Source organism: Triticum urartu, chromosome 6A, assembly GCF_056163025.1.
Source record: "Triticum urartu cultivar PI428250 chromosome 6A, HENAU_Tu73, whole genome shotgun sequence".
Lineage (NCBI taxonomy): Eukaryota > Viridiplantae > Streptophyta > Magnoliopsida > Poales > Poaceae > Triticum > Triticum urartu.
In genome coordinates, this window is record NC_141878.1 from 4688102 (window position 1) to 4701718 (window position 13617).

The 13617-nt window shown below is 44.8% G+C and overlaps 1 protein-coding gene and 1 long non-coding RNA gene across 2 annotated transcripts; both read right to left on the minus strand.

Annotated features, from left to right (window-relative positions):
• Positions 1-2796: 2796 nt before the first annotated feature.
• Positions 2797-4862, minus strand: LOC125515920 (GDSL esterase/lipase At5g45910-like). Its single transcript, XM_048681405.2, has 5 exons — positions 4470-4862; positions 4123-4338; positions 3882-4024; positions 3468-3741; positions 2797-3398 (listed from the first exon to the last, which is right to left on the minus strand). Exons 1-5 carry the CDS (start codon positions 4735-4737, stop codon positions 3136-3138), a joined length of 1164 nt encoding a protein of 387 aa, XP_048537362.2. The 5' UTR covers positions 4738-4862; the 3' UTR covers positions 2797-3135.
• Positions 4863-12667: 7805 nt separating this feature from the next.
• Positions 12668-13407, minus strand: LOC125517657 (uncharacterized). The gene is made up of 3 exons (XR_015607229.1): positions 13163-13407; positions 12983-13081; positions 12668-12904 (listed from the first exon to the last, which is right to left on the minus strand). It is a non-coding gene; the product is annotated as an uncharacterized LOC125517657 (long non-coding RNA).
• Positions 13408-13617: the final 210 nt, after the last annotated feature.

Consider the following 13617-nt stretch of genomic DNA (forward strand, 5'->3'; position numbering starts at 1 on the left):
CAGAGATACCTCTCCGACAATCGGAGTGACAAATCCTAATCTCGAAATACGCAAACCCAACATGTACCTTTGGAGACACCTGTAGAGCACCTTTATAATCACCCATTTACGTTGTGATGTTTGGTAGCACACAAAGTGTTCCTCCGGCAAACGGGAGTTGCATAATCTCATAGTCATAGGAACATGTATAAGTCATGAAGAAAGCAATAGCAACATACTAAACGATCGGGTGCTAAGCTAATGGAATGGGTCATGTCAATCAGATCATTCAACTAATGATGTGATCCCGTTAATCAAATAACAACTCTTTGTCCATGGTTAGGAAACATAACCATCTTTGATTAACGAGCTAGTCAAGTAGAGGCATACTAGTGACACTCTGTTTGTCTATGTATTCACACATGTATTATATTTCCGGTTAATACAATTCTAGCATGAATAATAAACATTTATCATGATATAAGGAAATAAATAATAACTTTATTATTGCCTCTAGGGCATATTTCCTTCAACTACTGCCCCGGGGCTCAACTAAACTGCGAGGAGATAAGTCATTATGTTTCATGGCTTGAGGATCTTAATACTGTCAAGACAAACTTTTTTCCTGAACTTAGAAATGTTAGTACTCAAAACGTGCGACCAATGGTGATCGTATTGAACTACGGTCACATCTATAATCGAAAGATGGTAAGATTTTAAATATTTGTCCTTAATTAGTACATCTTTTGCATACATTATTTTTGAAGCTAAACTTTCATTGCTTAGTATATTAATTACTATACGATGTTCTTCAATAGGGACTTCCGATGACAGTTGTGCCTCAGTGGATCGAGACAAAAGGTCGCATGTCAATGGTTAGCTTACGACCAAGATTTCCTACATTGCACATGAGTGCATTCCGGATTTCTGAAAGCGAAGAATGCTTAATAGTGAAAGATTGGAGCAAAATTGTTAACGATCGCAGAGAAGTACTAGGGGGCAGCAAGGAGAAGCGCAACCCAAGATTAGCAGACAGATTCATCTGCATGCTCCAGTATGATGAATCAGGAGAGCTATACATGTTCTATGCTATTCTACCTGAGAGGGAGCAGCAGGATCAGTAGCTACTAGTTCATGCTCTTAATTAGTACTTGTCTCATATCCGTGTCCTGAACTTCGATGTTGGTGATGATTATGTTGAACTTGATGATATCTTTGCTTCTGTTACAAAGTGAATGTTTCCTCTTTAAGCTAGCCAGCGTTGATGATGATTAGATAGCTAGCGGTAATGACTATGATGATTAAATAGTGGTAATTAGACGACTATGATGATTTTTAGCTAGCTAGAGTTTATTTATTTATTAATATGCGATGATGATGATGATGATGATGATGACGACTACAACTCATTATAACGTAAAACAATCCTAAATTAAATTGATAACACAAATTTAATTGAAAAATACAAAATAAAACAAAAACCCACAACTATTTAGTACCGGTTGGTGTTACCAACCGGTACTAAAGGGCTCCCGGCCCCCGGAGCTGGCTCGTGCCACGTGGTTTCCCTTTAGCACCGGTTCGTGCTGAACCGGTACTAAAGGGGGGGGGGGCCTTTAGTGCCGGTTCCTAAACCGGCACTAAAGGGCCTTACGAACCGGTGCTATTGCCCGGTTCTGCACTAGTGGCGTCATTGTCTCCAAGATTACTTTCCCACAGTAATCCACACATAGTAGCATCATTGTTGGATACCGGTTAGTGTTTACAAGTGCTTGCTTTCCCGGACTTTGCATGTTGACAGAAATGTTAATATACATTAATTTTAGCATTTTACTTTTAGGAACTTTCTAATATATTCATAGAGGACATGTTTAGAGCAATATAATATGATAAGGTGAAACCAAAGGAGGTGCACAAATGCACAAGCATTGAGGTATTTATAGAAGCTGGATGCAATATTTTATAGTTTGTACTAAGCACCTCAATGCTTGTGTATTTGTGCACCTCCTTTGGTTTATAGAAGCTGGAGGTGCACAAATACACAAGCATTGGTGCACAAATCTTGCATTCGGTCGAAGAATATGATGTTTCCCCTTTTTATGGGAAAATGAAGGAATAAGACAAGAAAATAATATAACATAGTCTGCTATTTGTGCACCAATACCTCTTCTCTTTTTAAATAAAAGGTACACAAGGATAAATTTTCCTTAATTCTATGAGGCTCTCTCATCATATATATGAAGTAAATTAATTGCTTAAAATAGGTATCAGGTGAATGAGCAATAAGCAAAATTTATTTTCAATGTTGTAAATGCATCGTATACCACCATAAAATAATATATTTTCTTATCTAGAGAGAAAATATGAGTATACACTTTATTTCATATTATATTATTTGATGTTTTACATCTAATTTCTGATAAGACATGCATATTAAACCCATATGATCATAAGACAAGGCAGAACAATATATTATATTATACAGTTTGGGACTTCTAAATTTCGTTACTCCTGGTAAATTAAATATCATCTGAAAAATGTGTCACATATTTTAGATAGCTACATATTTTATACTATATGACAACTTGCAATAGCAGCGTACACAACTAGCCCGTCCGGATGCACAGGTTGACGGCTAGTTAATTAATTAATCTAGCAAATTGTTCAAAGGCTTCCAGCAGTTTATATACATGTATTCTTAGAGAAGCACGCAAGAAAATATGACAACAAATATAACACCACAAATCCATCTTTCTCAGTTGGCCTGCCCTCCCCCAAAGAACAAATCACCCCCACTAGTACTATCGAAGGCATACATAAAAGGATATCCTTCAGATTGTCATATCGAAAGGAAATAGCAGACATGAATTCAGGGTTTACATATACCATACTGCTTTAATTTATACTTGAGCGGCGATTATGTCTGTCTCACACTATTATAACCATAAGCACACACACACACACACACACACACACACACACACACACACACACACACACTTTAGCTAGGAAGTGTGGAGCTTGTTTATTGAACGAGTAGCATGCATGCAGAATAAAGGTTGCAGCCGTAGGGATAGAGCTTCAAGAGACCAGCGTCGGTTGCAGCTAGCTAGTACTCCTACTCAGGAGCTAGCTAGCGTAACTCAAGGTGTTGATTTATAAGATTGAAGATGTCTTGAGATCCTGAGATCCTGACATGGCCTCCAGAATAGGCGCAGATGTGCGTAAGGGCCCCAAGAGCCAACCGGTGGCGATGAGCCTATATGCAGACTCCGTGAGGTGGATACCGTCCCAGTTGATGTGCGTGGCAGGGTTAGTGCATGCGCTCACGCCAGGTAATCCGCAAGCCGCAGTCATGTTGTAGTTATACGGCCCACCTGCACCACAGCATACGTCGAGCCCCAACGAAGCACTAAACCCTGCGACGTCCCTGAATCAGCAACTACAAAAAATTGTGTTTTGTCATTCAATCATCTTTTGTAGCTTACCGTATCTTGTTGGTTCCTTGAGAAACTCTATCACTGGCGTGTAGTAGTCACCATACACGATCTTGGCCGTGGGGTACTTGATCCGGAGCCGATACACGGCCGCCACCAGCAGTCTGTTGTGGTACCGTGCTAGAGCATTGTATTTTATCAGGCACCCCCGGCGGTCGTAGTGCGTCTTGTTTGGGCTGGCGTACAAGGTCAGGACGATGGGAATGCACCCCATTGGCGGTTGCCCAGGCACCACCACGTACCTGCCTCCCTCCTTAACTAGTTGCTGCATGCAAAACAAAACAACAAAGGCAAGCATTTCGCTTAGGCTTAATTAGCGAGCTTGGTGTGAGAAAATTAAACCAAGCAGCAAGTTAATTAATTTTGTAAGGTCTTCCAGGCTCGGGACAAAACAATTGGTCATACCTCAACGCCTTCTGAGATGGCTTGTACGACGTCTCGCACGTATACCAAGCCAAAGGTTTTGCCGGAGGCCATGATGAAGGTGTAGTCGTTCCCTCCGAACTCTCCCATAAAGAAGAGGGATCCCCTGAAATAGTCTCTGCAACCTGAAGATCGATAAAACATAATTTAATTGCCAATTTTTCATTCAATCCAGACTACATCATGCATGAAATATAAACATATAACTGAGTGGAGTTGTTACCTTGTGGTGTTGAGCACAAGGTGGGCTTGAGGCTCTGGAACCAGTCGAGCTGCACGCTCAAGGAGCTGTTGAAAGGGGGCACACTCGTGATGTTCTTCTCGTGGAAGTAGGCTAGGTCGAGTGCCGTAGCGCCGACGATAGCGAAATTTGCTCCATGGGTGAAATTATTTTCTTCACCAAGAATCGGGGGGACGAAAGGGAGCCCGAACTCGTCGGCTGCCAAGTTGATTGTTTAATCATAAGTCCAGACATAGTAGACACTGCCTTCTATCTATAGCATACTCTCGAACAAAAACTGAAAGCTAGCTAAGTCCAGACAAAGGACAGAAAAGCATAAGTATAAATACCAATAAAGTCCATGATGATGCGGCCATTGGAGGCTCGGCCGGTGGGGTGACCGAAGAAGGTCTCCCCGTAGGGGAGGTTGCTGAACGGGATGACCGGAAACACAGGCGCAGCAAGCTTGACAAAGTTGCCGGTGTCGGCATACGAGTCGCCGAAACTGAAGATGGAATGGATCAAGCGAGGACCAGGGTTGGCCTGACCGCAATGCATGCTGGCCAGGAGAGGGAGGAGGAGGAAGACTATATGCCTTAGGGCTGAGTGATGCCCCATAGTTGTGGTGCACTGTTTGAATTGGTGGGCAAGCTGTGCTTCTTCTATGTGGCGGATATGCTGAGGTATATATATACGAGAAATACCTGTGTGCACTCGGGCCCAGTCCTCAGATAACTTCAATGGTAGGGGATCAGTGTGACATCAGTGAGATCGAGAAATGGTGGGGATCAATGGTAGTCGTAGCGTGTAATTTAACAACTTGCCCTGATGCGGTCTTAATCGCTTCTGTCATTTTGTCTGGCTATATGTACAATATTTTTTCTTTCAGAAGGGACCCATGCATCATGTGATGCACACATCCATAGTACATAATGTTACATATACAAATGCACTGCAAGCACTGGTTAGGAATAAATTTCAAGTACTGGTTAGTTGGATAGCTTTTAATCAATATTTTGCTTTGAATCATCTCATATCTTTGTGATAGCTACTTCAACTCCACGCCATGATGTGAGCTTTGATTGTTTGCTGACATCTTGACATGCCGATGAATCTGACGGCTTAACTACCGGATCTCCTGGGAGAAAATTGGACACACCAGGTGGTGGAGATCTCCTCCCAAACAAGAAAATGATGGCCAAATTGTAGGTAAAATATATCGAAATTCATGATGGTTATTGGTGCGTTCCTTTGGATGGTATGAGGATAAGCATTGCTCGAATTTTGAAAATTATATGATCCCAGCAGACTCCACGGGATAAGGTCATCTAAAATATCTTAAAAAACATAAATTTAATATACTCGCTCCATTTCTAAATATAAGTCTTGTTAGAGATCTAAATATAAACTACATATGGATGAATATAGACGTATTTTAGAGTGTAGGTTTACTCATTTTGCTCCATATGTAGTTTATAGTGAAAATTCTAAAAAGACTTATATGTAATTTGCTAGCTGGCTGGTTTGAAACTCAGCTAGCTCATTAGGATTCTGGAAGAGACATATAAGACAAAACGCACGACTCAATCAACGTACTTTAAGATCAACAGTGGATTCCTATATATATCCTGATTGTCTATATATAGTACAGAGTGTTACTTATAGAAATGTACTGTGGGCACTGGTTTCTAAAAGCTGAAAGCACTGAGCTGATATAATTGGAATGGCAGTGTTGAGTCTTACATGCGTCAGCTGAAGACTCAGTCCACACAATAGTGCTAGCTTAGCTATTCTGTTTATTTACATTTTCAAACTGCATACTTTGATAGCAACATCACATTCACGTGTAACATGCCCTCATTCATGCGTAGCTCACAATTCTTTGCATTGATTATAACAGACAAGAAAATATTCTGCGATCATAATATAGCCAATAACGGCTCGTTTCGTACATCCATCACATTCTTGTTCCATACAGCCATCATGCGTCTTACGTCACACGGCTTACGTCACGTGCCTTATGACACGTGTGATACTTTATTATATTATTTTTATGAGAACGTCACCAAAATATGGTCTACACAATCGGTCATTCCATACAGCTGTCACGCGTCTTATGTCAGGCGGCTTACGTTCTTATGTCACGTGTGATACTTTATTATATTTTTTTGATAGCTTAACATATATGCCATGTGGCACCTGTGATACTATTTATGTGTGTGAGCTTACACACAATCCAATGTTCAGAGAAATGTACCGGCCCCTAAAACTAATCGGGAAGGAAACTATACTACTGAGTAGATAGGCATCCTGTCTGCGGCCCTGCCCATCTTCGCCGCCGTCTCCTCCGGTTGTGGCTCTCCATATCCACCATGGCATGCCGACCAGTGCGTAACTATTAGTTGTGGCTCTAGGCTACTTCCCGGGCCCAAGGTCCAGGCCAGGCAGCATAGCAGCAATCCATTGCTTATAAAGTTCCTTAAATAATCCCACCTTGCTCCTTAGATTGAATTTCATCAGTTTACATGCGTATGTGAGTTTCTATCTAATCAACAAGCTGCCATGGAAAGCAATAACGAGATGGTGAGGCTTGATGCCTAAAGTGGAATTATACTATAAGAAAACGAAGGAGAGGGCGGAATGAAGAATTAAGGGCATGTACAATGGTGCTATCTTAGGAGTGCCATATAAGATAAATGATGAGATGGAGGAGAGATAACTCATAAGAAAAGGCTTGTCTTCTCTTATTTAAGAGAAGAAAATAGATGATCTATTAGCACAATATGTCTCACCACGTTTTTAGGAATAGTTAGTCAGGGCCGGTGGGCAAAATCTGGGGCCCTGTGCGAAACTAAAAGATGAGGCCCTATCTCATTAAAAAAAAATCTAAGGATCAACAGACTAATTATCGAATGACACCGGCGGTGCTTCTTTTCTAACCACGCCATGTCTGTCAATAAGTGCATGTGTTAATGTTTGGCAATTAGACGAACCATCTAACTCACCTAGTTTCGGGTCCTGTCCAGTTGAACTGCTACACTGTGAGTGTGGATCTTTGGCCGAGGAGGTAAGAACCGATCTCTAACAAAGACACAAAGCACCAAAAGTTAATTGGGAAAGTAGAAATTAGGAGTAAGAACCGAAATTAATCGAAAAGTAGGACTCGCAAAGCACATGGAGGCTGGAGTCGGTCACCAATCGATCCGACGAGTCTAAAATTTGGAAGAGGAAACGAACAAGAAGGCAATAATGGCAGCAGCCTGAATCCGATCGGTGAGGTGAAGGCCATCCGTTTCCTGCAGGGTTTGGTTTGGTGTTGCGTGATCGGCTGATCGCCCAGACGCCCGGATCGCTGACGCCCGACGGCCCGACGCGACTGCAGGGTTTGGTTTGGTGTAGCCTGATCGCTCAGTCTTCGACGGCCCGACACCGACGCGACGGCAGTTATGGACGTTTTTTTTAGAAATACTAGGCCTACATACAAAATTATGGGCCCTGTGCGGGCCGCACGTTTGGGACAACTATGGGGCCAGCCCTATAGTTGTTACTGAAGATAAGGCTAAGAGATGACCCATTGTAGACATTTTTTTGTCATCTCTAAATTACATGTAAGACTTAAGATAAGACTATCTTATCAACCATTGTACATGCCCTAAGGTGTGTGGGCAAAGCCAGCAAAACTAAAAACGAAGGAAAGGCAGAAAGAAGAATTAAGGTGTGTGGTCGGGTTGGCCAATTAAAAATTAAACTGAGTTTCAGGGTGGCCGAAAGGTTAGATTTAAAGAAAAAGAAAAGTTTTTTTGAACAATAAAGAAAAGGAATGTAGTGCACATGAAATGGGAGGGGCGTTTTGGCTACCGGGTCTAGTTGATCCTCATATCTGTGTTGTTTAGATGAGCTTTGGGATTTGTGCTATACATTATCGATTTGCTATATGGGACAGAAACGGGCAGGATCGTTTTGGGGGGGGGGGGGGAGGGGCACCGTTGATGTCTGTTTGCGGATAGGCATTTTGTACGAGATGCACAATGTTTGTCTGTTTTGTACAGTTGGTCATATGGACCTACAAGTCAGGGCATGCAATTGAATGCGTCCCCATCTACCGGGGGCGCTGGGGGGGGGGGGGGGGGGTTGTGATGGTTCGCCCATAGACCTTCTCCGTGAACTTAACTCACTCGTCAAATGAATTAGGACACTTGGCATGTAACAATAACTAGCGAACCCCGGGCGGCGGCACGCCGCGCCTGTCAATAGGTGGTATTGTATGTATTGGAATATCTTGTATGTACACTCTTTTCATCACATGACAATTAAAGGAAAAAAACCTGCATTGTAACCATCCCACAAGGCAATTAAAGAGAAAAGTTTTGCATTCATAACTATCTTACAGATGGCATACAGCTTAGATGGAAAGAAGAGAAAGGAAACTAACACGGCAGGAACTTGCACATTGGGAAGACACACAAGATACCAGAAGAGTTCAAACGTGAGTATAAATGGCATTGGAGCTTGAAATCAAATCATCATGGTATACCCCCCGTGGGGTTAGGACCAATAATGAAATGAACCAAAGATATACACTACTGTGTAGACATCAAGCATATGCATCATACTTGTTCCCAGATCGAACAACCTACCTCTCATGTTTGGCCTCCTCCTAAGGTTGTCTCGTCTTTAGTCCTAATACTTCCTTACATCTAGCATGCAAACAATAACTCATGAGCTTCTCAAGACGGAGTCCCAAATCAGCGACCTCTATATTTTGTTTTCCTTCTTCACCCAAAACGCCTTAGCTCGGGAAAATTTACAGAAGGAACAAAAATCCTGGTTGGGAGTCATATAGCGCTTTGTTATTAGCACTTTGTATCTCCAAAAAAACAGAAGATGTAATATAAGAACCTCATCTATCATCTTTAAATCGTCGAAAATTTACATGAATGTGAAATTTAAAAGACATTCTCGTTTTGGATTGCCCATGCAATTTGTAACGGCGGTTGTGGTAATAGACACAAAAGATCGGATATATTCAAGGATCTTAACTGAACGGAAGTACTTTAGTCGTGCTAAAGCTACAACTATGCTGCAGTATGTGGCTATGTGCTTGTGGCATTTTCGTAGATGCAACAAAGTGGTTATTATTACATAGCAAAATGGTCAGATTTCCTTGAAAATTGTTGAAACCTATATCAAAGCAAAATAATTGGCGAACACTACCTATTTCCCTCGCTATAATTGTGACGTGAGCACGCACATGACAGTAGTACTACATACCGACCAATCCAAATACTCAAAGAATACCAACCAAAGGTATTCACCAGATAATGCCATGACCATATTTATGCTACTTACTAAAAGTGCCTAAAATGAATATATCAAATTTTACTCTCTTTTTCCAATATTTGATAGACAACTTCTATTGTTCGCATCCTTTTGATCTAGTTTTTTAGTTCACACATTGAATCCCCCAAATATAAAGCATAAATATTATCAATGATTTATGAAACAGGTTTTCCTCCGAAATTTATTATTTCAATCAAAACAACTTGCAGTTCTGCCTTCTCCAATTGGTTAATGTAATTATAAACTTATAATTTATAAACAGTTTTAAGTTGAAAGAAATTAACTTCTTGCCTAGAGATGAATGCGTACACTGCTCTCAAATCCAAATTGTAATGAAGAGGCTTTTTGCAACATGAGCTACATCTGTTAGTCCAGTATTTATTCAGGCATGCATTTCCCTTTGCTGCTTTTATTGGGTTCTTGGTGGTGTAAATCTTTGTAGAAATAGATTTAGTTTATCAGGGTTTCTTATTATGGCTGTAGTCCTACTGCATAGCCTCTAAGTGAATTATTCAAACAAAATTTAGGTGTGTTTGCGTGATTGCGTCCCTATGATTTTTGATTTTGCATTTGCTTGCTTATTATTAGGTCTGTGATACCTTGCAAGCTCGCATGAGACTATACATTCACGAACTTGTCTCACTGCCATCTCAGCCTGTCCTGTCCTTTCCTTTTTTCAGGATCAAATATAGCAGCTCTCTTTGCTGCTAGGAACATGATCATGACTATATTTACTGAAGCACTCGCGCAATTGCCATCAATTGAAGATATGCGATGTAGCTTGTCGTTCGATCACCCAAGACAAAAAACAGAGTTATAAATTTCTCATACCGTTTTAGCCATTAAAATACTAATGCAGGCATATTTTTCTAGTCACGAAAATACATGAGCTACTCAGATAAAGATTCAAAAGCCTCTCACAATGAATATATTTTGCATATATAGAAATATCTTCCGGTCCATATCGTCCTCCAACCAGGCTCGAACAGTACGATGGGTCTAGAACCTCTCACTCTGAATATATTTTCCATATATAGAAATATCTTCCGGTCCATATCTTCCTCCAACCAGGCTCGAACAGTACGATGGGTCTACAAAATACTTTTAAACAGACCAAGTACAACACACATTAAATAATGTAACTACAAAGAGCCTCAATTAAAATTAACTTGCTTTTTTAAGGGATTAAATTTGTCTTGCTGAAAGTGTAAACAGCTAGCATTAAAAAAGATGATTCGTGCTAGTACTACTGTTCTTATGTTTTCTTTTGTCTTGTGTGGTCTATAATTTTTTTTTGAGAAAATTGCAGAGCCATCATTTATAATCTTAGGGACGCTGTGTGGCATGGTTGTTACATGCACCTAGCGATTTGTATCTCTATCTCTGTCTCTCTTTCTTGGCCATGCAAGCGAGCACGCACGTACAACCTGCAGGCGAGCCCGCGCGTACAATCTGGGGTAGACCTAGCAATTATGCAGAGCCGTGCGTGTGCGCACAATCAGGAGTAGACCTAGCAATTAGGCAGGTCCATGCAAGCGAGCACTCACGTACAACCTGGAGTAGCCCTAGCAATTACGCACCCACATGCAGAACCCATGCAACCAACCACACAAGCTAAGCTCTAAGTCCTAAGGGCATCTCCAGCCGCGCCCCCAAGACGTCCTCCCTAGGCGTTTTTTTTTGCGCCGGCGCCGAAAAATCGGTCCAGTCACGCCCCAAGAACCCGATTTTCACCGGCCTGAGCCGAAAACAGCGCCGGCGGACCCAAGCTGAACCCGACGTGTTGGGACGCCCGGGGGCGTCGGGCGAACTTTTTTGGCGCGAAAAAGCCGCGGGCCCGCCACGTCAGCGACACGGCTCTCTTCTCGGCCCTTCGTCGTCCTCATCGCCTCGTTTCCCGCGGCGAATCAATGCCAAAGCTGCCGCGCTGCCGCGCCGGTCAGCCTGCGCCATTAATGCCTCACGGCGGCGCAGTGAAGGCCGGATGACGCGCGTCCCTCGCCCTCCCTCGCCCGCCACGCGTACACACGGCGGGCACGCGTACGGGCGGCGCCTCGGCCTATATAAGACGTGCCCCAGTGAGGTCGGTGATCTCACACTCTCTCGACGCCGTCGTTCCCCCTCTCCTCTCTCTCGCTGTCTCCAGTTCATCACCCATGGCCGAGCGCTTCCCAGGCGACGGCACGGCGGCGAACGGCTTCGGCCGCCGCCATCTTCACGAGGACGAGACTCGCCTCCTTTACAAGGCCGAGTACCCGGGCCCTCCGACAGGCTCAACGCTGCCGGCCGGCGTCGGTGGTGGGGCGTGTCCGGGCGCACGTTGGAGGCCGTCCTCGAGTACATCGAGGGCGGCAACACGCCACGCCTCGAGTACCTCGCTCCCTCGTCTTTCTCACGCCGCCGGGGAAGCTTCTGGACCCCGAGGCGCATGGAGACCGGGGGGTCCTCCTCCTCGTCCGGCGGCTCGCCCTGCCTCCGCCCCGTCAAGCCGGAGCCCCAGGGCACGCCGGTCAGCGCGTGCACCCACCACTCCGGCGTCCGCATCGGCGCCAACACCTCCCTACCCACTGGCTGCTTCGTCCTCGTCGAGCCCAAGCCGGAGCCCGGCCTCCCCGCGGAGTACGAGGAGATAGTCCGGCGCGGCTTCTCCGACGAGGACGCCCTGCGGTGGGCGCGGGACGACTACCTCCGCGACGAGATGGTCCGACAGCGTCGGGCCCTGGAGGAGATCGCCGCCCGCAAGCGTGGGCGCGAGGACGAGCACGGCGTCGTGGTCCTCGACAGCGACGACGACGCCGCTTCCGGACCGTCCAACCCGTCGCGCCAACCGGGGGAGGGATGCAGCAGGGACGGCGGAGGCGTAGGCGGGGGCGGCGACGGCGACCATGATGACGACGACGGCGGCGGCGGTGACTACACGCGGTTCTACAGCCTCCTCGGCATGTAGAACCGCGTGGGCGGGCGGCAAGGGAGACGGAGGGGGTAGCCCGCGGTAGTTTTTTTTTTTCTTTTTTTTAAAAATATGTTTAAGTTTGAACGAACTCACCGATGTTTGCGTTAAATTTAAATCATGTTTGCGCTGTTTTTGATTTTTTTGACTAACCATGGGCGCTGTGACTGGGGGCATCACGCTCCCAGTGCGCGGTTTAGTGCCGATGCGTATCAGAGGACGATTTTTTGCCCCTTCTGAGAGGCCAACGGCTGGAGATGCCGTAACGCCCTTGGCCAATCAAAAACACAGCGCCTCTCCCGCTAAACCATGGGCCACACCAACGTAATTTAATTTATGTAGAGCTGCTCCGCCCCACGTGCACAGCGTGCATACACGGAAGAAAAGAACGGGCGAGAAGCAAGTATAAATACCAGAACCAGAAACGGACGAACAATTAACCGGTAGAAAAAGTAGAACGCTGCGCAGACCGACCCGTCTCGCAGAAAGGGACGCCTGCAGAAACAGAACACAGTAGGGATTTGAGTAATATCCAACAACAATCAACAAAAAAATAAAAAAAGAGCCACAAACCAATAGTGGAATCAACAGGTCGCTTGCCCAACTGAATCTCTTCCCTCCGCCGCCTACAAGACCCACCAAGAGCAGAGCCCAACGACAAAGAAGGAGACGCTGAAAAATCAAAGGAACAAAGCAGTCAACACACAGAAAAACTCCACAACAAACAAACGGGAAATCAAAAACTAAACAAACCAGATCGTGGCACAAGATCCGGCATGCATCCAGAGCTCGAAGACCGCACACAGCGACCACCCCGACGGGACGACCAATCATCAGAAGCCAAAGTGTCATCCGATCCGTACGTGCTGGCCGACCCGACACACCAGGCAAAACAGCGGGACGAAACCACGACGCCGTCGAACAACGGCCCTCCGGAACCTGACGGCGCGGACCATTACGACCGAAAGAAGAGCCCACCACGGAGTTAAAATACGCGGGAGCAACGAAGACCTACTTGGATAACATGGCAGGAAGAACGGCCTATTTATAGCCCCGCAACGTGCGTGCGAATATCTAGATTGCACCACGAAAACGGCAAACGCCTTAAGCGGCACCGATCAAAAAGCACTCGAAGGCTCTACATCGAACAATGGAAGCGGCACCGCTCTCCCAGGGCACAGCGACACCGTGTACGCTAACGGAAGCCA

Bases quoted from the DNA above. Each gene is read 5' to 3' on its own strand.
- LOC125515920 (XM_048681405.2), bottom strand. From the start codon at position 4,737: ATGGGGCATCACTCAGCCCTAAGGCATATAGTCTTCCTCCTCCTCCCT. The intron at 4,339-4,469 runs GTATTTATACTT...TCAACTTGGCAG, and splicing joins CATCATCATGGACTTTATTG to CCGACGAGTTCGGGCTCCCT. The intron at 4,025-4,122 runs GTAACAACTCCA...ATCGATCTTCAG, and splicing joins CTTGTGCTCAACACCACAAG to GTTGCAGAGACTATTTCAGG.